General features: G+C 39.6%; 2 protein-coding genes across 9 annotated transcripts in view; one reads left to right on the top strand and one right to left on the bottom strand.

The window, feature by feature from the left end:
- Positions 1–7,529, top strand: part of LOC131448637 (plakophilin-4-like) — a 41,890-nt gene extending 34,361 nt beyond the window's left edge. For all 6 annotated transcript variants that reach the window (XM_058621268.1, XM_058621295.1, XM_058621287.1 and 3 more), the window contains exons 12-22: positions 56–239; positions 1,876–1,993; positions 2,279–2,473; positions 2,591–2,764; positions 3,124–3,274; positions 3,820–4,012; positions 4,143–4,227; positions 5,037–5,154; positions 5,277–5,408; positions 5,505–5,578; positions 5,887–7,529. In XM_058621268.1, coding sequence (XP_058477251.1) covers positions 56–239; positions 1,876–1,993; positions 2,279–2,473; positions 2,591–2,764; positions 3,124–3,274; positions 3,820–4,012; positions 4,143–4,227; positions 5,037–5,154; positions 5,277–5,408; positions 5,505–5,578; positions 5,887–6,144 — 1,682 coding nt within the window. In that variant the 3' untranslated portion in view covers positions 6,145–7,529. The remainder of the gene's footprint in view (positions 1–55; positions 240–1,875; positions 1,994–2,278; positions 2,474–2,590; positions 2,765–3,123; positions 3,275–3,819; positions 4,013–4,142; positions 4,228–5,036; positions 5,155–5,276; positions 5,409–5,504; positions 5,579–5,886) is intronic.
- A 55-nt stretch (positions 7,530–7,584) lies between these two features.
- On the bottom strand, positions 7,585–25,467 carry LOC131448661 (kinesin heavy chain-like). Of its 3 annotated transcripts, none has more exons than XM_058621324.1 (26): positions 24,934–25,467; positions 22,919–23,006; positions 22,331–22,404; positions 21,485–21,589; positions 21,195–21,243; positions 21,058–21,113; positions 20,690–20,777; positions 20,457–20,581; positions 20,250–20,354; positions 19,993–20,141; positions 17,966–18,114; positions 16,022–16,200; positions 15,766–15,834; positions 15,467–15,673; positions 14,881–15,024; positions 14,573–14,770; positions 14,232–14,349; positions 13,601–13,665; positions 13,403–13,512; positions 13,197–13,298; positions 13,047–13,107; positions 9,946–10,017; positions 9,748–9,852; positions 9,367–9,583; positions 9,147–9,258; positions 7,585–9,003 (listed from the first exon to the last, which is right to left on the bottom strand). In XM_058621324.1, exons 1-25 carry the CDS (start codon positions 25,057–25,059, stop codon positions 9,170–9,172), a joined length of 2,850 nt encoding a protein of 949 aa, XP_058477307.1. In that variant the 5' UTR covers positions 25,060–25,467; the 3' UTR covers positions 7,585–9,003; positions 9,147–9,169. The 3 variants fall into 3 exon arrangements, with proteins under 3 accessions (XP_058477307.1, XP_058477291.1, XP_058477300.1); XM_058621308.1 differs by having other exon boundaries at positions 14,872–15,024; positions 24,934–25,466; XM_058621317.1 differs by having other exon boundaries at positions 7,585–8,999; positions 14,872–15,024; positions 24,934–25,466.
- Positions 25,468–25,767: the final 300 nt, after the last annotated feature.

The following is a 25,767-nucleotide window of genomic DNA, read 5'->3' as shown; positions in this document are numbered from 1 at the left end:
TATATGCAGATTTACCTAATTGTTACCTAACGATTACTGTTCTTTTGATTCGAAGGTGTCCTGTGGAACCTCTCCTCGTGCGACGCAGTGAAAATGACCATCATCCGCGACGCTCTGTCCACGCTGACCAACACGGTCATCATCCCCCACTCGGGCTGGAGCAGCGTCTCGCACCGCGAGGAACACAAAGTCAAGTTCCAGTCGTCGCTGCTGCTGCGAAACACCACCGGCTGTCTGAGGTGAGGAGCAAGTCTAACACACAAGAGTGTCTTTGTCACGATAGATAAATAATCTTCTTGCACTTATTCGTATTTATTTATGTAAATGAATCACCACCCGGCTTCACATTCATGCAACCTTTACAGTCAGATTTTGGCATAAAACCTCCATTAATCCATTCTAATCATTTCTTAATGAAAATAGGTTCAACAAAGTGTCTTTGCCCCCTGAGGCTGTCGAGTCACCAGGTGCAGCGTGAGCTCATGAAATCGATTCTTGTTGTAAGATTGTAAGGGTGACTTTTTGGATTTATTAGTCGCCCGCGCCCGCTGTTTTTCTTTCTGCTTTTCATCTCGGAATGATTGTGTCAAACCACAGATCACGATCACTGGTGTGCAATCCATCAACGGCAGGCCGTGTTATGGAGACTTAATGCCATTCGTCAGTGTGCATTTGATCACACAGGCCCACAGAGGAGAGGCAAATACCAATAAAGTCAGGATGCATGAATACAAATACAGCTCACCCAACAAAAGCTAAAAGGAAAGTCCCTTTAAGCTCTTTTCTTGGCTGATTTGAAAGACGCCATTTGAAACACAAGCTCCTTTAATCCCACATGACTCAGTTCACTGTCGACGAGAACGCAGATATTCATGATTTTCTGTAAATAATTAGTCGGATTTAAGATCCACTTGGCAAAATCGCACAGTGCGGGCGTCAAAGTAACAGCGGGAGTACAAGTTTTAATTCATCTGTCCATCAGCTCACGTCTAGGCAACTCATTTGCACATTTAAAGGTCCAGTATGTAAAATGCGTTATGCTTATTTATAAGTCTACAATCACCTGAATGAATGGTTGTTTTTCAATACTCCAGAATGAACCTTTTATATTCATATCAGGAGCTGGGTCAGCTCTAATGAGGCCATATTTTGATGCTAACTGAAGGCTAATTTATTATTATTATTATTATTATTATTATTATTATTATTACATAGGAGGTGCAATGTGCCACTTGCACTGAAATTGAGCAGATCATGGATTAATCTCATAATCCCATGTGAGATCTTTTGTTTTTAGTGAAACACTGCGTGTGTAACCAGATTATCGCCTGTAATGTTTGGATGCAAAGAGGCAGACGGGAAAGAGAATGACGTTGCTGTTTTATTTTTATCAAGGAAACACAAAGAGACAAATAGTGGGCATGTAATTACTGAGTTTACACACATCTGCCAAGTGGAGCTTGAAAACAGCATCTATCGAGTGAATTTGACAGCTATGGCTGATTGTCCCGCAGCTCCAATAAATCAAAGGTATTAAACCTGGTGGCTGGAGACCGTTTGGTAACTGTCTACAATTTTGTGATCATCTGTTTAGTCTCTGATGGCAGCTCTACGAATCTGAGTCCACAGAAGCCTCCAGCATTCCTCAGCACTCAGACCCATTGTAGATTGATGCTATAGAAATGCATTGTGGGAGCTCTACGCTGTTGTGCAGTCTCGTCATGTCAGCTCTCCATTAGAAGCAGCGGAAGGTTCCTATTGGAGGATCGGGCTCCATGCTTTACTGTATCCAGGCAGGTTTTAAGCCACCCTGTGGGGGAATCCACACACTGCACTATCGAGTCTCAATTGTGTGTGTGTTCATTACGTTCACAGGAACCTGAGCTCGGCGGGGGAGGAGGCGAGGAGTCAGCTGCGTTGCTGTGAAGGTCTGGTCGACTCCCTGCTCCACGTCCTCAAAGCCTGCAACAACACCTCCGACTATGACAGCAAGGTGCAGCAAAAACACACACACACACAGTAGTTTCTTGTCTAAACACATTAGAAAATAATGGTATTTCTCAAATTAGTTGCAGGCATACAAACACACACACATTGAAACAGTTACTTCTGCTATTAGAAATAAACCAAATAGTAGATAATATACGCTTGTTTTAAATTGATTACTGAACCTACAGGATCATGAATCTCTGAGTTTTCTTTACTCCTGCTCCACTTTTCGACTCAAACCTCGTTGGAGAGGTTGCGTCGGTAGTCAGCCGCTTACGTCTCTCCTCAGATTGTGGAGAACAGCATATGCACCCTGAGGAACCTCTCGTACCGGCTGGAGGTGGAGATGCCCTCCTCTCGCCTCCTCGGCAACCAGGAGCTGGACACGCTCCTGGGCTTCACCTTTCCATCCAAGGAGCTGGACTACCTCTGCTGGGGCAAGAGGAGGCGTGGCAGGAAGCGGGGCGGCTGGCCTGATGACAAGGTATAAACTGAGAGGTGATCAGGGCTGGGAGGGATAAAGATCCAGGCCTTGGCTGAAATGAAGTGTGGTTGTTTTGGTAAGTCTCGGATGATTAACGCATTTTTACGTTTTGCCCAGTGGGACGACGGGGGTTCTATCCCAGGTTTCTCTCAACCTCTGAGGGGAGCGGAGCTGCTGTGGCACCCGATGGTGGTGAAGCCGTACCTCAACCTGCTGGCTGAAAGCTCCAACCCGGCCACGCTGGAGGGCGCTGCTGGGTCACTGCAAAACCTCTCGGCTGGAAACTGGAAGGTAAAACTGGTGCATGATGACTTAAGATAGATGTAATATAGATATAGTTTTTCCAACAGCCAGAAGTCATGCACTTTTCAGAATGTGTGTAGAAAGTTCAGGCTCAAATGTTAAGTGTTTCTCTTTAAATAATATTTAATATGTGGTGCCTGATACCTGACCTTGTACATTAGCAGCAGCAAAGAAAGAGAGAATAAAGAAAATACAGAAATCCTTCATGTGAAATAGTAAAAAAAATGTTTTATTACACTACAAAGGCAGGGCATAAATATGCAAACAAACAGTATGTGAACATGTTTGGAGTCCTATTCTTCAGCTTGGATGGAGATCATACAGATCGTGTGTGTGTGTGTGTGTAGTTCTCAGCCTACATTCGAGCGGCAGTACGTAAGGAGAAAGGTCTGCCCATCCTGGTGGAGCTGCTGAGGATGGACAACGACCGGGTCGTCTGCTCCGTGGCCACAGCTCTCCGCAACATGGCGCTGGACAGCCGCAACAAGGAGCTGATAGGTTAAAAACACACATTCATTCATCCATTCATTCATTCATTCAGCAGACTGATCGACTTCATACATCTTCTCACTGCAGCCGCAAACACAGCTTATTGAAACTTTAGACTGCAGTCAGACACAAATCAGTTTATATCAGTCAGGCTCAATTTTCATAAAGTGATAACTCACCGCCCCCTTGTGGACAGTCAACCTTTTACGCTTTACCACGTCTGCAGACAAAACATGGGGATTTTATGCACTTAAAAAAAAAAAACATTCACATAAAATAAAGCTAGTGGTTAAACATCTGGAATGATACACTTTTAGGGACGTAACCAAAGTAGAATGGGCCTCAACCGTTTAACAACTACGCCTCAAAATGTCCATCTGGGCTTTTTTGCTTATTTTAACCATAAAAGGGCCAGAAAATGTCCTGTGAGTTAAGCGCTTTTTGCTCATTTTTCCAGAATAACTTTCAAATTGCTTTAACTCGTCTGCCAATGCAGCTATAAAATATTTCTCAATCCACATCCCGTCTGTGTTCTGCGTCTCTCCCTGCTACAGGAAAGTACGCCATGCGCGATCTGGTCAACCGGCTGCCCGGTGGCAGTCCGTCAGTGCTGTCGGACGACACGGTGGCGTCGGTGTGCTGCACGCTGCACGAGGTCACCAGCCGCAACATGGAGAACGCCAAAGCTTTAGCCGACAGTGGAGGCATCGAGAAGCTGGTGGACATCAGCAAGGGACGAGGGAAAGGGTACAAAAACGGCTGAAAGCCCTTTTAGTCTTGGTTATAAATCAATCAATGTACTGTATCTGTGATTAGCAACAAAGGTCTAGTTTACCCCTAAAATAGCACAGTTGTGTTTGTTTTTGTGACGTCACAGGTATTCAATGAAGGTTGTGAAGGCTGCAGCTCAGGTGCTGAACACACTGTGGCAGTACAGAGAGCTGAGGAGCCTCTACAAACAGGTCAGTACCAAAAAAAAATCTCATTTATCAAAGTTCACTTTATTAAGACGCCACAAGTTATGAATTCATCAATTTTGTTTTGTGTAAGTGTAAAAAGCCAAACATAGATTCACACATACTGGGTCAGAAAGTATCAAGCCTCGGTCACAAGAGTGTCAGGGAGCTACAGTGGCCTTTACACACCTGAAAGGACGTCTTTTAGGTGTTAGCACATCTAAATGGCTGGTTTGTCCATTGAGGTTTCTGTCATATAAACGAGACAACAGAAATATTTAAGAAATCTTTCAAAAACTTTAAAACTAAAAATGTTATTGTTATTCATTTGTCAAATAACAAACTGAACTCAACTTTTTATACCCCGAATTTGAGCCGACTCACTGGGCTTCTTCTCTGAGAAATCAGAAATTAATCAAACATAACATTCAACCACTAAAACAAACTAACTATAATTTGGCATCTTAATCAAGAAATAATAACGTGCTTTATTATTTTGTAAAACTGTAAATGTGAAAATTCATGGCTAACAATGATAATTATATTATAGCATTAAAAATATCATTTTGGTTAAATACATGCTGGTGCATTAACCATTACAGAGACATGTAACATGCTTGTCTAATAAATGTGTTAAGCATTGTGTAAAAAGCTTATACTATAGCAACGAAAACCAACACACTGGAGCTTTAAATGAACCTGAAAAGAGCACTGCTTGTTTAAAACCAGTCAACATGATAACAATGAACAATATTAAATCAGAGATATTGAAGTGCAGGACTAAGGCTTAATTCATTGATGTAAACATTGTGCAGGATGGATGGAACTACACCCACTTCGTCACGCCCGTCTCCACGCTGGAACGAGATCGCTACCGTTCACAGCCAACGCTGCCCACCAGCCCCCTGCAGATGTCGCCCGTCATTCAAACCGGTGAGCGTTAGTTGTTCTGCGTCTCCATACAAGTAGACAGTTTACGTCTGAGATGAGATTATGAAGTAAATTCATAAAATTCGGTTTTGTTTGTGTGTTTTTTTTTTTTTTTTTTAACCCAGGTGGAAGTGCGACATCTTCACCAGCGATGCTCGGCATCAGAGGACACAATTCCAACTATCAGAGGGCGCAGTCATCTATGCAACTGGACACATATTATGGAGACAACAGTTTACACAAACAGCAGTACACAGGTAGGTTCACACTGTAATCTGGTGTTTACTGGTGCATTAAAAACTGTAGTAATGACTCTTGATGAGTCTCCATTTGTTTTCAATTTTCCACTTCAGGGTCTGAGAAGAAAACCCCGTATTTCATTGGGACATATTCTTCTCAGTCAGGAGAGGATTTGAGAAGATCCCAGGTGAGAGCCATTTTAAATTAAATTAAATGAAAGTAATGAATCTCACCTCACATCATATTTTTTTATATATTTAAAGTACTCAAAATGACAATAAAAAAAATGTTAATACCTACTTGGCATTAAAACACATTCCGATTCTGACATTTAAGATGGATCACATGGCCTTAATATGCAGGTATTTGAGAATTGAGGGTTGTTTTAAGTGCGAGTTTTCATGCAAAAACAGGTTCCAACTTCTTGAATGTTAACATACTGATGTAATATCATAAAGCTTGGATCAATAATTCACTCGTTTGTTCCTCTCACAGCACCCAGAGCCATTCTACGACGAGCCAGACAGGAAGAACTACAACAGCTTCAGAATGTACCTGTCGTCCCCACAAGGCTACGGAGAGGAGCAATACGAGGACGAAGCCGTCCACCTCACCCCGTCCTCCCCCGACGGCTACGCCAGCCAGTCCCTGCAATTCAAAGCCAACACCAACTATGTGGACTTCTACTCCACCACACGGAGGCCTTCAAACAAAGGGAACAAGTTCACCGGCTCCCCCGACTCCTGGGTGTAGATATAAACCTGCATAATGTCCAGCTTGTCTGTTTCTCGGCCATCACTTTCTGTGGGTGTTTGTGTGTGTGGGTGTGTGTGGGGGGGTCACATGGGTGCGGGCTGTGTGGCTGCGTGAAAGGAAAGGTGGAGGGTGCATGTGAATGTGTGTGTGCATCAGTGTTGGAACTGTACCGAACGACGAGAGCTCCGTTTGCTATGCACAGCTTTTGACTGACTGAAGTCGGAACGTGTGTAAGAATGCAGGTAAACGTGAACCAGGCATTTATTTATTCTCTCAAAGTCTCAAATTTGAATTATAAAGAATATTTGATATTTAAACTTAAATTAAATTGTATAATATTTAGTCAAGACTTGAATGCACACCTCCCACTCTTTATTTTAACTTTTAATTCTTTATAAGCAGCCATTCTCTCATAGCTTTATCTATATTTTTATGAAATGATTGGACAAATTCAGACAAAAACCTGACTATATTGAGATTTAAGTTGTTGTCCATGGGTGCCAGCGTGGGAATCCTTACCATGAGTGGAGAGGTGAGAATTTAAAGTAAGTCGAGTTGCTTTTGACTTGGAACAAGATCATGAAACATGTTAATACTGTGAAAATAAGCAACGATAAAAAGTAAAAACTCCAGGACATATTATTCTTAACAACTTCCAATGTTACCTGCATTATTGTGCACATGGATTTGGCATCTTTCCTGTTCTGTGAATGGACAGCAGAGAGAAAGGCATAGTCAAAAGGTGCTTTTGGAGAAAAAATAACTGCCCTAACAATGTGTTGTCAACTGATTTCACTTCTCTCTGCAGTAAAAATGTGCAGTGTGGTGGCTTTAGAACATAAATATTGTCCGCCAGCATCATGGTGAGTGCCAGAGGGGAAAAAAAAGGAACCTATTGAAGCCGAGTGTCCTTGGTCAAATAATATTTAGGCGCGAGTAAACAAACCTGTAAATGTACTTTTAAATATTATTTGATCAACGTTTGGAGATAAGGTAAGCATCCTCACCCTCGGGAACCCTTAAAGACTCAGAGAACCAGGGTTACGTCTGTAACCGTTTGCTCTTGTGTAATGTTGGCCAAAAGTGCAGTATATCATAAAGTATGTGAAATATGTGAACAAAAAACAAAAACATGTGAAAACCTACTTGTACAGATACAATGGTTTAACTGTCCTGTTACATTGTTGTAGTCAATATGTAGAACTTTATATGTGCTCGTGTGGAGGAGATTTTTCTATTATTTATCGATTCTTTTTTATTAATTTACTTGTGATCTGACCAAAATACCCTCATCTGTCTGTTCTGTCCAAAACTGATGATGATAATGTGCAATGTTAAACAGGGAAATATATGTATAGGGATTAAAAATGATATCATGACAACATCTGAAAGCCGATTATGCCTTTTATAACTTTGACAAAAGAAAATGTGATAAGCTTTAATTGCATCTCTTGTAGTTTTATTTAAATATATGATGTGACAGCAGAAAGAAACGAAAGGACTTAAAACCTTAAACTTAAAACCTACATCATGTTAAACACACTGCATATACAAATAGCCTTAATTTGTCCTCCCTGAGCATGCCTTTGTCACAAAGCCTTACTCCATGCAGTTACATACTTCGTGTACAGCGTGACCGCAGCTATCATTACACGTCAAAAAAAGAAGCGCACAATCTCCGGCTCAGGTACGTGATATTATCTGTTGCCTAAATACGAAGATGATAAAGTACATTCAAAAACATGCTCAACACAGCGCAAACTGACATCATGTAACTTTGACTAGAGGATAATGGGAACATGTCGATTACAGTCTTTTTGAGTTTATTTTGAAGAGAGGACAACGTTTTCTTTGAATATGTAAATATGTTGACTTAACTGTCCAGAATTTTGAAGGTGCTAAACTAAGGAAAACCAATGGAAATCTGTTACTCCGATGGTCCAGGTGTTTCTAAAGGCACAAGGTTTGGCAGAGTTTAAAAAAAAAAAGAGATTGCAGAACATAATTAAGTCTAACTAGTATTGCAAGTAAGTCCAAGGAACATCTGATTGGCTGGTCAGTGTCCCTGCAGGGCAACAATACATACAATACAGTCAACCAAATGATATGCAGCATCTCATAATTTCAACATTCAAAATCCTGGAACTCAACTAAAACATTTAAATGCAATTCCATTTATGAATTTGGAGGTCAAAAACCCATTTGATTTTAACTGACACAATCTCACCCAACAATATTCAAGCAGGGTAAATCAGTAATGTATCACAGATTATGAAAATACTTTTTGAATGGTAATGTGTGGATCTTTTTTGGATGATTGTCAGTTTTAGGTCGACAAAAGAAGTCACCATAACTGGAAGTAGTAAAGAAATGCAACAGAGGATTTTTGGTGGTGGAAGTATAGCAATATAACAAGCTTTTTAGTTGCATTATATATTGTCTGCCTAAGACATTTCAACCTCAACTCTAACTATATAACTTTACCACAACAATACACTTGTTAAAAAAGCAAATAAGCATGTTTTTCTTTAGTAATATTATTAATCTACAGTTTGATTTGTTCCACTTTGCTTTTCAAGCTTCACAAAGCCTTCAAGGTTTAATCAAAAATCATTAACCCAAAGACGTAAAAATAAAAGAAAGTCGCCTGACTAATTTGTATATCGCAATCCTTGAGAAGAGAAACTCATTTATACATGTTTATGCAAAAGCACAACATGTTATAAATGAGGCCTCTGATATTTACAGTCAGCAAATTAAATATGTGCAACTCAAATTTGTGGTGACAGAGTGAACTGTCACAATGACAGGATTAGTGGCTCCAGGTTGGCATGCGTTGCATTGTTTCTGGTCTGTCTGCAAGAAGAACAAAGGAGCTTTAACAGGACTGTTGCTATTCTGATTAAACTGTCTTTACATTTCAAATATCAACGTTCAGAATTGGCTTAATCATGAAAAAATAAAAGTTCTAGGTTATGTCCATCATCAAAAGTGCTTACAGTATGAAACTGCTGTAGAAGGTTTAGTGGCTGTGGGTGTAGATGCCTCCGGCTCTGACGCAGCTGCTGATGGGAGATGACAGTGGATGATGGCCTGAACGAATTGGTTTTGCTGGGAAGAAATGCAAAACATTATTCAGATTCAATCCATCTCTCCAAGTTTCAAGAATATATTAAGAATGTGAATGTGTGAAAAAAAAAAAAAAAAAAAAGAGCTCACCAATCTGAGCAGAGTAGCCTCTCCTGGCCATGTTCTTGGCTCGCACAGCCTCTTTGATGCGGTCAACCTCCTGCTGGTAGCGTTTGCGGTCCCTCATCGCGTTCTCCTTCGCCTCCTTCAGCGCATTCTCCAGGGCTTTGACTCGCTCAGCGGTCGCACGGAGGCGCTTTTCCAGCTTGGGCAGTTCACAGCGAAGGTCTGCGTTGTCTCGCACCAGCTGATGGCGGCAGTGGGCGGTAATATTAACGTAATATTCTCAGTATTTTCATTACATTCCCGTTTGAAGTTGAGACACTTAGTATTTCTTGACAAAAAAGCAAAATACTGATGTGCAGAATCAGCTCAACAACTTTCTTTTATGCAAGAGATTCAATAATTTACCTGCTTGTGGACCTTGGTGAGCTGCTCCAGGTTATTCTCCAGGAAGGAGATCTTCTGTTTCTGGGCAATGTTGCCGAGTCCCTCTTCACAGTCCAGCTCTGCACTCTGACCACAACAGACGGAGCACAGGTTCAGTGAAAAACTGAACTCTGTGTATGATACTGAACAACATTAAACAAGTAGAGGTGGATTATTTACTTTTTTAACACGTGTGGTGAGGTCTTGAATGAAAAGTTTTCGGAGGTTGTGCAGAGTCTGCAGCTCTTTGGCCTAAGAGAAGAGAATCACGACAATGGTTTGAAATGAGAGAACAGACATTTATATCACTTTAAACAATCCTCAACAATAAAATGAACAGTCTAAACAATATAATGAAATGTAATGATTTTTTGAAGTAATTGTACAACATACTATACTTTTACATTTCTTCAAATTTCTGTGACATGCTGTCTTAAATAAATATGACTCACTTGACCACTGCCACACAATGAATGTGTAAATATGTGAAAAGTTTCTGTTATGGTACGAACAAGTCAATTTGTGATGCTTGAAGATAATTAGACACCATACTATGAATTTAATGGACATTCCTTATGCTAGCCTATAATTAACGATTCAAAAATGTACACTTGTAAAAGTATCTTACAGTAATGCACCTGAAATGTCACAAAAACATGGTATAATCAATCAGAAATGACATTGAACAGACATAATATACTATATTAAAGCATCTAAAGTGGTCATTTTAAACCAAACGTCAAAAAGAAAGGATAGTCAATCTTAAAGAAGTAAATTAAAGACAGAAATCACATGTCTTATCACAGCTGTTCAACAACATTTTAAACATTTCAGAAGGCCTCTGCACCCCATAACACCTCAATTACTGAATGTCAACTTCCAGAGGAGGAGCAGGTGAGGCAGAAATAATGGCTTCATTTAAAATAAAAGACTGACAATGATGCAGTTATTAGAGCTAATAGTAATATGGTTAAAGGGAAAAGGAATTTCAGACAATTATGGTAATGAAAATGGTCTAAATGGTGATATATATAACTGAAAATAACAGTAACGCAAATTATAACTGGAAAAGGAAATGGTGACATGCAATTGCCTGTAATGAAGATGGTGAACAAAAATGGTAATTGCAATAATAGTCAAAATCTAGATGTAAAGATGATATTACTCCTGAGACAGTGTTAGTACTTCATCTTCACATTTAAAAGCAATGGCAGAGAAAGCAGCTTCAATGGAGCAAGTGGCTGTTTTGAAAAGGAGACGCGCACAAATAGAGGAACGCACAAGAGGAAACCGACTTACTGAGGAAAATAAAAGGAACAAACGGAACTTGATGCACAAAGAGCAACAGCTGCTGCAATACTTTTTTGTATCGGTGCACAGGAGAACCCAGATGGAAAGAACTCATATAGACAAATAACTTTTTTGACCCAAAAGCAAATGACTGTGCCAGTGGGAAATGTCATGACTCTGGAGCAAATTGCAAAAGCCTGAACCTACATGGGATGTTTGCCTAAAAGTGAATGCACATGATGCTCGATCTTATGGAACCTCACAAGGAAAGGATGCCATTTTCATGACACAGCCACAACCTAACTTTGGAAGGACTCCCACAGCCACTTTAAAGTATTATACACAAAATGGATTAGCATCATCAGCATCTTTCAATTCAGTAGCTACATAACAGGATTCAATCTGCTAAGAACATGTTACATCAGCCTCAAATGCAGTTGACCGTAAAAGCCATTCAAAGACAGAATGATATCCCGTCCAGGGCTTGTTCAACAAGAAATATCAGCTACTCATACATGTATGCAAACAGGATATCATCAAACTAAAGGAGCTGTTATTTCATTACAATGACTTCAAGGAGAAGCTGCTGATGACCTGTGACTTGAGGTTTATAGAGATTTTGAGGAAGGCCATTACTGCATGGATGTGCCCTTTAAAGTAGTCAATATCACAATATCCAACATCTGGCGCATAGCTCCCATAGTTCCCAGAGCATGTGAAGGAATGGACAGGATATTGTTTCTCACCAGTTTGTCAAAGGAAAGGTACTTATAAGAGGAGTTCTGTATAAAAAGGTTTAAAAAGTTGAGACAAAACCCTTGGAAGTTCCTCTCACCGTAATGAACTTATGGAAGTGTGCTCTCTTTCCTGGGCTCTGTTCTGCCAGACCGATAAAGAATTCTGATGACATCAGTGCCTAGGGAGCTCTCACTCCTAATCATATCTTCAATCTTTTTCTTAAAAGGGAAGCCCATTCTTAGCTTTGGACAGGAAAGTGATTTTTATATGAGATGATGGAGGCAAGTTCAATACCCGTCTGACATTTTTGGACAAGGGACAAAAAAATGGATAAAGCCACAGAAAAGCACTGTTGAGAGTAACAAATTGACCCGAACATAAATTGACTTGTACACCCAACGCAGCTTTAACACAAGGACTAGAAAAACGTATATCAAAGTTGTTGTAACTTCAAGAGGTAGTTTAAAGATCATGACAACAAAAAAATACTCTTATGGCTCCTTTATTATTTTAGGGTGTAATTTAGATTTGTTAAGGGACCAGTGTGTAGGAGCCATTCCGATTGTGTTTTTGTATTTGTTACAACCTTGTATACACCTTAATTGTTTAACATGGTGGCAGCGTAGGGGAGCGGCTGAATCTTTATATGGCTGATTTGGAGATCCCGCAGTTTTTAATGCTTCACGGTGCATGCTCACCATCAAACATTTGCCTTGCCAATTGTAATACAGAGGATCAATAAACAGGTTTGCCTAGACATCCATTCATTCATTCATTGAAGCACTTTAAAACAGGTCTTCACCCACACCAAGCTGTGTGGCTAAAAGTTACAGTAAGGCACCCAAAATCTCACAAAACCAACATAGTATACCAAGGCATACAAAGTTGATCAAAAATGTCATAGTGTAGCAAGCGTCCAAAAGGCGTTCAAAATGTATAAAAACCTGACACTGTATAGGAAAGTGTACAGCTGTACAAATCTCAGTGTGTGATTTAATCCCACTTGTCTGCTTCATGGACAATACAGATTACATATTATTTTCAATACATTTGTTAGAGTTTCTGCTCAAACTCTGATGACATGTGACTTGGGTGATCTGCTGCCACTGTCTCCACGTCTCCCCTCTTGTGATCAGATCTCACGTCACTGCTCCATATTCAAATACACACCTTCATTTTTTTCCCCTTTACAAACATGTTTTAACTCACTCACAATAAACAAACCTCACTTCGACATCAGCAGAAAGACTCACCACAGTCTCTTCCAGCCCCTTTAAGTCTTCTTTGGCCTGTTCCCTCTTTTCATTCAGCAGCCTGCACAGAAACACTTTGACACTTAAAAAAAAACACTTAAAGATGCTCAAACTGTGCTTCATCAGATGTATGTGTTAAATGACACTTACATTAATTTCTGCAACTTTACATCCTTCTCCTGCTCTTTGGCCTTCATTTTGTCATAGTCTGACATGAGTCTTTCCTGCTCCAGTAACAGACCCTGGTTAAGACTTTGAGAGAAACACAAGAAACATAAATATAGCTTTGCTTTGCTTTGAAATAAAGGTTTTGTGTGTGTGTGTGTGTGTGTGTGTGTATATTGATGTTTCCGCACTCAGTCAGTTCATCCAGCATCCTCTGCTTGTCTTTAATCTCATCTCGGAGGCGGCTGAGCTGCTTCTGATGAGCCTCTCTCTGACTCTCCAACTGCTCTTCCAGTGTTTTCTGGAGGACAGAGACAAATTAAACACTTACTGTTCATATCAAAATGGGACAGCTGCAGCATTTCACTGGTGCAGTTCACCCCGATTACCTCGCCTCCATCCAGTCTGCTGAGGTCCTCCTCTTTCTCACGTCCCAACATCTCTTGTCTTTTCTCTGACAAACATACAAAACAAATAACTTTCTGTTATCACATTTATGGATATATCCTTTTACCTCAATGTGCAATGTTTCATCTTGTGTAAGTTAAACTCCAACACAGCAAATGAAACTGAATTAACTTTGTAAACTTCTCTCATAAAAATAACATTTGTTCCATAAGCTGCCTTTGCTAAAACAAATATAAAATTGGAAAAGGATTCCTGTTAGAGAATATTGCATTAATTCCAGCCTTGATATCAACAAATGTATTATTTTACAAATTTAAGAAAGGACCAGTGATTTATTGGCAAAAATATTATATACCATTCAAAAGTATGTTTTTATAGGTATATAAAATAGTATTATTGCTTTGAATTATAAACTGCTTGGCTTTGTAGCCTTAGAATAAGCCTTTAAAATGTACTTTAGAGAAGTGTCTGGCTTTATGGAGGCAGCCACCTTGAACTTATGTGTTCCTACAGCAGCCTGAATGGACAAAGCAGTTTCACCATTAGCTGTAACTAATTCTTACACACTAGACCTTTAAATAATGTTTTTTAAGGGTTAAGTTGTGTACTGACCATGAGCCTGCAGGATGGCGAGTTCCTCAGTCAAGGCATCCTGACTCTCCTCCAGCTGCCTCTTCTTATGCTCCATGTTCTGCATGTAGTCAGTCAAAGACCTGATCTTGGCCTGGTGCTGTAAACACAAACATGGAAAAAGTTGGTGTAAACTACATTGTTCAGCCAGAACAATGTTTTGAGATAGAATAGTTAAATTCTATCTCAAAACAAAAGTCAGTTTATGTGAAACTATAAATCTTAAAAATACCAAAGTTTATCAAAAAAAACTGAACTTAACAGATTTAAATCTTGCTACAGCAAAAGCCATCATGTGACCATGGTTACCATGGGAAACTTGCCTGGGAGATGAGCAGCTGACAAGATGCCAGCTCCTTCTCATTGGCCTGGATTTTGCAGTGGGCGTCGGCCTGAGTGCTCTCCAGCTGTTTGCTGCGGTTGACCAGTGACTTGACTTCGGACTTCATCTTGCTGATGTAGAGGCGAGCGACTGTGAACTCCTCCTCCACTGCTAAGCCATTCCCATTCGTCTCCGAGGACTGAAATAGGAGGGGGGCCACAGAGGAGAGGTTTGGGTGTCAGTGTGTAAAATGATTTTCGTGTGGGTGTTGATAATGTATGTGTGTGGGTCTGTGCACACCGCGGCAACCTTGACATCACTGGTGCCAATGATGGCGCCAATGTCGTTGATGTCTCGCAGAAGCAGGTTAAGGACCTCAGCCGCTCTCTTTCTCTGCAGACCATTCAGCTCCTGCAACTGACCCAGCTCCCTTTGCAGGGCTGACATCGACACCTATTAACACACACACACACACACACAGAATGTTTATATTTATTTTGGCTTATGATGATACATAGTAACCTGTACCCAAATACATCCAGAGGAACTTCATTCAATGAACCCTTTGGATAAATTGTCGGATATATTTTCCAGATTTTTTGGTTTCATTTTCTTTCACTTTTTCGAGATGGAGCCAATTCCAGCTAACATAGGACAAAGGGCAGGGTACACCCTGAACAGGTGACAAGTCCATTACGGGGACAATATAGAGAGAAACAACCATTCACGCTCAGATTCAACACACTTTGGAGTTGAACCGAGACTTTCTTTCTGTAAGGCAACAATGCCAAAGGATCTGTATATTGCCAAAGATAAACAGATCAGAAAGAAGATCCAATTTCAAACACACAGGTTACATTCAGCATAAAAAGTGAAAATTGTCTAGTTGACTCACTGTCTTCTGCTGTAGCTCCTCAGTCAGCTGAAGGTTGGTTTGATCTCGCTCCTCCACCTCCTGACTCTTCTGGTCATAGTTGACAGCCAGCTCCTCCAAGGCCTGCAGCACCTCCTTCACCTCCTCCTTGGCCAGCTCGTTCTCCGCCTGCAGCCGGCACAGCTCCTCCTGGATCTTCTCATAGTCGCGACGTGTTGATGCCAGTAGCTGGTAGGATGTTAGGTGACAGTAAACACATGGAAGACATGTCAACACTGTTCAGCTGATAGATGCATCAACTTTTGCAGTAAAACAGAAACCTCTTCCTGATCCAGCATCTGCTCCTTGAGTTTCTCAGCTAGCTGACTGTGTTGGTTGATCTCATCATCCTGCAAAAATATGGAGTTTAAAGGCAATGTCAATAATAACAAAAATTAGACTTTTAAGATGTATGCATCTTATTTTAGACCATAATTATCTTCCTTTCTAACAATAAAATATCATCCACATAAAACAAGAAATTTAGAGTTATGGATGGATGGAAAATATAGAAAAGGTTGTGGAGGAGTGTCTCACCTTGTCATCCAACTGTTTGTACAGGTTGCTGATGTCTTCCTCATACTTGCTGTGCTCCTCACTGCCGATGGACACGCCTCCCGCAGGCGGCTGCAGGTTGTCGATGATGAGAGTGTTGTCGTATTCAGTGCTCTTCTGATCATTGGAGCTCAGCTGCTCCTCATCTGGAACGTTCTCACCTGTAAAATATACACTTGTCTGTTGGATCATTCACTCACCCATTAATGAAATGAACATGTCAATCAAAAAAAACTTTTAAAATCTCAAAATGGAACCAAATAAAGGGGGTTTGTGATTTAGGTCAACTTCTTCAAGCACATTTTATATACCAAGACTAAAAACCATGAGAAGCGCTGTGAGGCTCATTAAATACAAAGTCTCAATAGTGGGAAAAATGGGAAGTGGCACCAGAGGAGAAAATAAAAATTATTTATTCGAGAAAACAACATCCTTACTTATGTTATGTAGGTTGATTAAAAATACCAATATATGGTGGAATTGAAAGTTAAAGCCACAAAAGCATGTATAATGTGAACCCAGAGTTGGAAATGAGGCCCCCCTGTCTCCATTTAATTTAAAAATCTAATTTTCTTCATTTGTCTCCATTTGTATCAATAGATTTTCCATCTATGGACAACTACAAGTCTAAAATGAAAAAAATCCTGTCTTTAAAGTCAAAATTCCCCAAAAACCATTGGGTATAAAAGGTACTCAAAATATTCAAATTTGAGAGGCTGGTGCAAGTGTATTTTAATCAGTTTCTTGCCTGTATGTATTGAATAATAATTAATCAAGTAATAAATTTCACTTCTATAGTACTGTTCTTTTTCTTCTTTGTGCATGAGGAAATAAAGAAATTGTCACATGTAGTGGTACGGATATTTGCTGTTTTGTTATCGATCCAATGATTACTATATTTTGTCACAGATATAAAGAGACTACCATATGCATCAGTTGTACTGTACTCAGACCCAAAGTAATATGATTTTGCTATGACAGTCTGTGTTTGTGATACTGGTGTTTCAATAATTTAACTTTTTTACTGAGGTTTGGTTCAATACGGATGAAAGCAAACAGTAGAGGAGACAACAGAACGGATGATGGCCGGAAAAGGTGAAATGCTGCATTTTTTTAAAAAGTTTGGTAAGCAGCCAGAGGCTGAGTCATGTCACAGTCACGCATCAGCATAATGTGTGTGTGTGTGTGCGTTTGTTACTTCTTTAGGAGCTTTTCTGGCATGAACAACCACCTTGTCAGGGTGTGTACTCATGGAAACAGAATTGTGGTTAGGCTTAAATATTAGCTGGTTATGGTTAACACTTTGTTTAGGTTCTCCAAATGAACAGAAGTGAATGCAGTAACCTCAGAAGAATAGCTCTGCAAACCTGTGTGTGTACTAAATGTATGCGTTTCTGCAAGTGTTTGGGCTCTAAAGCTGCTTCTGCAGCTGATTTGTTGTTAAGGTGTGGGAGCGTTACCAGCATCAAGGGAATAAATAAAAAATGGCCAGAGAGAGAGAGTGAGAGAAAGAGGTGGGGTCTCTGTGGTTACCATGCAACAGAGATGGAAGGCTAAGGGATGCTGTGAAGAGGAGACACTGCAGTCTTGGATAAGAGAGAACAAAAACAGACTGTTGTGCTGAGCAATAGTTCATATAACATGTTAACACAGACATTATTGGACTGATCGTATACTGAGGCAAAAGTATTGTTTAACAGATTTTTAGGGTAGTGCAGCACAACATAAACTGGCCCTTTATGCAGCCAAGTTTTGACTCACTGTGTGTCATTTAAATTTATCTGCTGAACAGCAATGGCCGCAGGTTCTGTTTCTTCTTCTGGTGCAGCGTTCGCCTATGATTGGTCACTACATGCTCTGGTATGGCACCTTTACACCCGTTTGTATTTCATTTTAGTTTTGCCTTTTTGCTTTTCTTCATCTCACCGTTTCTCCAGCGGTTGAGTTCAGCCTCCAGCTTCTGGATGATGCCTTTCAGGCCCTTGTTCTTCTCTTTCTCCTTCTCATATTTCTTCTTCCACTCCTCAGCTGTCAGTTCCAGGTTCACAGACACTGTGTTCTTTATGGTCTTGGCTCTGAACAGACAGATCAGAAATGGACTGATTGAGTTGAAGCCTTTCTATTGTGCCCAATTAGACACAAGTACAAAGAGTTACTTCATCCTAAACCTGAAAATATAGACTTTCATTAATAAAAAATATGCTAACATTAACTACTAACTAGTATTTAGTAGTCTTATGGATCAGCAACCTAATAAAAAAACAAGTTTAATAAAAGGTATTGCCCTAAAATGCAAATTTACAATGTTTTAAAGCAAAGTTTCAAGACTTTCTAAAAGGAGACCCACTTTTTAAAGATAGCAGAAAAAAAAAATCATGATTCAAATCAAAATAAGAGCAAATTTGTGTATAATAATGTAACTAATTCACAGCCATATCTGTGACAACCAATACTCTGAACTGGTAAATTAACCATTCCAAATGTGTGATAAATAATTTACATTTATAATAAAATCTGTTGCAGATGAGGCTTTAGCCTACAACTTTTAGTATCTTTGTTGCATTTTTCTCTTCTGTTCTGCTTTTTGTTATTAAAATAAACATTCCAAGTCAAATCTAATTGTCACATGCATGATACAAGTCTAAACCATACAGTTTTGAGTTTCATTCTGTGTTTGAGCCCAAGCATTGTTGTCATAGTTTAAGGTTGCATGAGGAACTGAATCAACAGTTTTAATGGATAAAAATAAAGATTTCTCAGTTTTATTGTCATTAAAAACACTGGAACACATTCTTGCTTTTCACTAAACCTCACTAGTAAACCATGATTTACTCATTTTCTCTATAATGAGTGGAAAACCTAATTTCCTCTCCATGGCAGTGGGGGCAGATGGCTGCACAGCACTTGTTCAGCAGCCATCTTATCCATCACTGCTGCTAATGGTCATTATATAAGCAGTTTAAACTCACTTTGTTGTGAGTGATGCACGTTTACCACCAAAGTGAAAAACTAGTGACTTTCAACTGACTACGTTTACGTTGTGGAATTTTTCATGTCATACATTATAGTCATGCAGTATCACGTCTGCATTAATAAAACAGATAAATGATATGTATTATTGGTTGGAACAACAATTAAAGCGGAAAGACCAATGATACACAGCAGGAATTATGCAGTTTTGTGGAAAACAAAACAAGGTGACGTAGGTTTCAATGGGAATCTATAAATAAGAAGAAACTAGGATGCACAGCGGGAAACTCGGAGCCATCTGGTTTCTACTTTCCAGCACTGACCTCAGCCATAGACCTGTGCATCGTAGTGGATTTGCTTGTTACTGTGAAAGACCGGTTGTGTCATTCTCTACATTTACAATTGGACAAAACGGAGCCACTGTGCTTGACCAGCCATCTGTCAGCTCTGCTCACAAGTGTTTTCTGTTGCATTTAGGAGTTAGATTGTCAAAATAATGTCAGTTTTGTTTTTGTCAAGGTTGAGGAAGTTCATCTCCGAAACAATAAAAAGGAGCCTTTTTTTATTTTATTTTTTAAATGAACCCAGGTGGAAGCATATATTCATATTATTGGACCATAGTCGACCCAAAATGGGACAACGTTTTTCCTGAGTGGGTATATTTGTTTAAAGATTAAACAATTACACAATTGTTAAAATAATACAATTTCATACTGAAACACAGGATTTTATCTGAAAATGGGAGGGAAAGAAAGACCTGCCTCTTCATTTCTCAAGAAATCACTGATAATATCAAGACTCGCACTGTATGCCAGCGGTTCAAACAGAAAAGTGCAGGCAGCATTGTGCAAGGACAGAGATAACCAGATATAATAGATAAATATTCTTTGTGTTATAGCAATACCTTACAATATCATTGCAAATATTTATGTAGACAGAAGAATACATAATATTAAAAAGATTTTTTATAATGGGCACTGTACCTCTGTCCAAACATGAGCGTGGACTTGGTCTCGCATTCATTGTAGACAGATGGCGAGCAGCAGATGATGATGGTGGTTCGGCAGTTTCCTCCCAGAGAGTCCTGCAGGATGCGAGTCATCTTACTGTCTCGGTATGGCACATGGCTTTTCTGAAAAATAAAATTCACCTTTGTCTGATGACATTCAACCTTGAGAAAGCGTTGCTTGTTATTGAGATTTCTTTCATTATGAAAAAACACAATTATGATAGACTCAACTGTTCCCTCTGCCAGAGCTGAGATAACGTTTCCCAGCGCTGACAGAGATTTGTTGATGTTCTTTGCCTCATCGAGCACTGCTCCCTCAGCTCCAGTCTTGCTGACCTGTTCAGACAGACAGTATTTGCTTTTTAAAAACATATTACTTCATAAAAGTAAAAAACAACCACCTTTAACTAAACATAGGCTCCATTTCACTGATTTGACCTTCTCACTGCCAGCCAGGTCCACCAGGTAGAGCTTCCCAGACAGTTTCTTCTCTGTCTCAATGTTTTCCTGCTTGATGTTGATGAGGAAGATGCTGTGGCTGCGGGAGCTGTGCTCATTCATGTCTGAAAAAATTATTTTTTAAAACAACTTTACAGGTGGTCAGGAGCTTTATAGGAACACACAGACATACACAGTTCAAGTTATTCAAGTAATCATGCAGGGATACGCACTGGTCACTGCCACGTGGCGATTGGCTTTGCCCTCATCAATAACGTCCATTACCTCCTCTGGACTGGACACAAAGCGTTCAGTACAACCCTGAGAGAGGGGGGAAAAAAAACATTGAATTCATTTTTATTAAATAAGACATGCATAAAATGATGTGACTTGTTTATCAAACTCTTGGAAATGTCTGGTTGACCTGACCAATACTGGGTGTTACAGAAACGACAATAAAAAAAATAGTCAAATGTGATTGAAGTGGGTATCTTTAAAAAGTGGGTTACCATTTTTGTTGCTGCAGAACACTACTTCATTCTGTCCGTCATTAGGATTAACAAACAATATCAAAGTACATTACAAATACAGTTTTACCCACCTTGACATAGGGCACTCTGTTTTTATCTTCATGCACTGAGAGGTTCGTCTTCGACACTTAAAACAGAACAAAGATCAGGTTTAAATAAAACTGTTTTTAAGTATCACTAAAATATATCCTGAAAGTTGCACAAATACCATCCAGCAGATCCCTGATCTTGTCCATGTAGATTTCAAAATAAGAGACCTGCACAAACAAACAGCATCTATGTTTACCAACTTTTTAAACATCATAAATGCACACATCTTTATTCTTAAACTTCTGAATGTGAAAAGGGGCCTAATTTAAATGACTTAAGTTGATAAATTGGCATGTGTAATCTATGTGACATTGATCAAAAGTTAGCAAAACTCAATAAATTGCGAATAATTCCTAGGGGATTTTGGCAGGAAGAAAGAAAGAAAGAAACATTTTTGTTTTGTTTCACCTTGATATGAAACTCAAGGTTCTCGTCCATGGAGTAGATGTGGTCAAATATGTCGTGGGAAATGCGGGGGATGATTCCCATCAGCTGGGGGTCGTGGAGCTTGCCCTAAACACAAAGTTGATGTGAGTTGATGTAACGAAGCTATATGGGAAAAAATATGGAGTATACTCGAAAAATGCAGTACGAGTGTAACATTTTGGGGGGCTTCATCAACAGAAATGAATACCCATAAGTAAATGTTAGCATTAAATCACTTAAAAATAAAAAGAATAAACCTTTTATACACTTTAGACAAGAGTCTTGCTTCATGGTGGCTGCCATTTTCTGATGCCATGTTTCTACAGCAGCCTGAACAGGCTGTTTGTCGCAATCTGCAGTCTCATCCCTGGATGTCACTAATTCTTAAACACTTACATTTAAATCTGTGTTGTCATCACAGATCCCAGACGATTAAAAAGAGTCTTGGCGGATTAGCGTACTAGCAGAATTAAATTGCTTGATGTTGATCTTCTAACAGAACAGCCGGAGAGTCAGTGACTTTCACTTTTTATGCTTTGGGATACACTTTGATTCCTCAAATCTCAACTGCTGAATTGTAAGACCAGCAGTGGGTTTAGAGTACATCTGTTACACAACGATCACTGCAGTAATCCTCTGACCAGATGACGGGTCACTGGCAGTCATAACAGCCTGAACTCTGGCATTGATCAATGGTGATTAATATATTTATTAATAATATAAATATTAATATAAAATTTTTTATATAAAATTGCTGATTTCAAATCAATCTGGCCTGAGATATTACAGACGATAGGAACTACACTGACTGGACTGAATGAGTCTCACCTCCATGGTGTGTGTTTTCCCCGAGGACGTCTGTCCATATGCAAAGATGGTCCCGTTGTAACCACCCAGCACATCTACAATCACAAAAATAAAAACACACACATAAAACATAAATTCAAAGTATTAATGATAAATCAACTACTGTTTATATCACCATGGCTATACGTTTTGTAGTACAACCATCTTTTAAGTAAATCATAAATATTAAATCAAATCTTACTACTATTCTACATCACACTACCACACTCTGTCCACATCTGCTGATATGTTACTGACACCGTCACCACTGTTTTTACTAAAGTAACACTACTTTTATTTCTAAACAGTTTAATGTACATTTATAAAACTTTGTATTACTCTTTAGAATTGATAAGATAGTAAATTGTAACAATACAGAAGACAAAGCCTGCAGATGTATTCAATTAATCAGTAAAGTAGACAAAATACAATTATAATGACTAGTAATGATGAAGAGTTCAGTATAAGTAATGGTGCACAGATTGGGTATGTTTGCTGATCTCTGCAGTAGATTAACATAAGTTAACTAAGAATGATGTTTTGTGGTAGGTGTAAACTTTCATACTGCACCTTTAACGATCTGTTTGGCACATTGGTCGTACACATGTTCCTGTGACGTGTTCGGAGGCAGTACACGGTCAAACGCGTAGGGTTTACCCTGTTTCACACGAACATACAAAAAATTACAATCACACAAGTGATAAAAGAACAAACAACAGCTCTTCAAGCAACACATTTCATCTTCACTTGTGCATTCTAGCCAGACATTACTAAGAAAACAGTTCAGAAAGGTGACATTTCTTAAAAACCATGCAAACTTCTGCTCTAGATATGGGGAAATAAACTATTTCTGTCAACTTGTGCATATTTTGTGTTTTATTAAGGATGTTTTTACTTAAAATATTTGGAAGAGGTCTGTTGCAATGTCAGGACATTTACTTTACATTTATCTGGCATTATGATGACATATATTGATATAGTTTTTAATAGTACAAGAACTTTGAAATATACTGAAATAAGCAGGATGGATGGATCTACTGCAATTTATCCAAATTAACCTGTTGTGTAAATATAAACACTGCAGAAACAGCGAGTAAAATATAGTAGTTTATGGCCAAATTAACCATTAAAAGGTAACTCATGCTTTATAGTACGTTTTAATATAAAAGTCAAACTATTAGCATGAGAATGTACATAACATACAGAAAAACAAAGTATCCATGATGCAGAATGGCCAATTTCAACACAATATACTAGAAAAATATAATTGCATCATGTGCATGTTAGTTGATTACAATGTGTGGCTCTGAATCTGTAAATAGGAGCTGAAAATTGGCATGCAATTAAACTAGTGTTCTTGATTTTATATATGCGGTAGCCTACTCTTTCTCCACTGCAACCCAGTCACAATATATACATCTGGTCGACTCTGGACTAAACACTGCTCTTTTCTATCAGGATGTTGTTCTAAATTGAGAAAACCTGAGCTGAAATTGTGTCCAGTCACACCCAGGCTCTTTCAGCCTGACCATCCATCAGTCCTCCTGCCCTTGTCCAACCACTGACGTGTTACTCTCTGGGGAAAATGCGGTGAAATACGGTTGTCAGCACTTAAGGGTAGAAACAGTCTCTCTCTCTGAGCCTCAAACTGAAGAAAGGAAACCTCTGACACGGTGACAAAGCTCCACAGTGAACATGTGATGGTACGAGGTGGTGACATGATGCTCGAAGGTATGGCAGAAGAGGAGTGAGCTGGTAAACACTCACAGACGTGAGGAGAGGAAAAATGCTAACGTTGACTTAGACACGGTCTAAAAAAAAAAAAAAAAAGACGAGTCACAAAGTAGGAAAAGAAAACATGAGAAATGACGCTCAACACTTACTGACAACTGAGGGAGAGGCTGCAGTACAAACTGAGAGATGATTGATGGAAAACAGGTGGTGCTAATCAGGAGGAAACGCAAGGACAGGAAGTAAAACGCAGCAGAAACATGGAGAAAAAACGCTTCAAAATAAAACAGGAAGTTAACTACAGCAGTACTAATAAATGATATTAAAGTAGAGGAAAACCAATTTGTGCCATTTGCTAATCGGCGTCATCCGAATAGAACTTTAAAATTATGTTCATATGTTTACGTATGACATGGAAAGACATGTATTATATTTCATACTTAGTTGTTAATGTTTGTTTGTTTGAATCTAAAATACATACATGCACACTGCACTGCACTGTAGACACAAAAAGCAGATTGGAATGACAGAACGTAAGTGTTGTTCAATAGTAATTTTGCGCATCATTATTATCAATCTCTTATATTTTATCAAATGAAAGAACAAAACCATTTTTTTTTTAAATGAACTAATGTAGAATCTGCAGTAACATATAATATAAATACATAATGTAAATGTAAAGAAAAATAAATAAATTAGAAGTGTATTTATTTACTACGCACTTGCTTCACTGCCTATCTGTAGAGCCACAGGACAGTTTCTCCCTCAACATACTGCAGTGTTTGTATTTTCAGCACCACACACACACACACAGAAGCAGTATCAACATGTGAGTAATGTGCACACAGACTTGCCGTTATCACCACGGTGTCCTCATCTTTGAATTTGGGGATGTACTTGTCTCCTCTGTTGATCTCAGCCTCGTTCAAAGGCCTGAAGCGACACATCACTCTCACCCCACACTCTGCTGCGTCCATCATGACTGCTGCTGATGCTGCTGATGCTGTTTACACCGCTGCTCCGAATAAAACAGGTGAGGATCACTGTGTTTCAGGCAGCCGGGTGCGTAATTTCGGGTTGTGTGGCCTGCAGTGGGGCCTCGGTGTTGATCCTTGCGTCCCCGGTCAGCTGACAGTTCAGATTTGACTATGACAGGGACTGAAAAGCATCCTCTGCCAACAAACCGGTCCCGGAGCTAAAACGGGGGGCTTGCTGGTTTAATAACCTCTGATGCGCAACGCGTCCTTCATCCAAACCGAACATGTCGGGGTTGAATCGGGTGCGTCATGGCCAAAGTGGATCAACCGCAGCGCTGCGTCCTCCAGCGGAGACTGTGTCTGCGTCTGTGTTTGTTTGCAGAGCCCGGGGAGGATGCGCAGACGGAGAAAGAGCCGCAGCATCGCGCTGACTCTCGCAATAAACGCGCGTTCCCCTGCAGGGGAAACCGTGGCGCGCTCCCGCGGTCTGCATCAGCACCACCATCACTGAGCAGCTCCTGTGCACGCGCGCCAACAAAAATATGTCCTAAAACGCTTTATAACCTCAAACACCCGACCTTTAGTTCAATGGATAGAAAGTTTTATATTGATATGTGTACGTTATAACATGTAAAACTAGGCGAAATTAAAAATGGCATACATTTACCCTTTTAATAGTCCCACATTTCTACATCACAACAAAATTACACA

The sequence above is a fragment of the Solea solea genome, chromosome 2, assembly GCF_958295425.1.
Source record: "Solea solea chromosome 2, fSolSol10.1, whole genome shotgun sequence".
NCBI lineage: Eukaryota > Metazoa > Chordata > Actinopteri > Pleuronectiformes > Soleidae > Solea > Solea solea.
The sequence above is the reverse complement of the archived record's forward strand: the minus strand, read 5'-3'. Positions and strand labels throughout refer to the sequence as shown.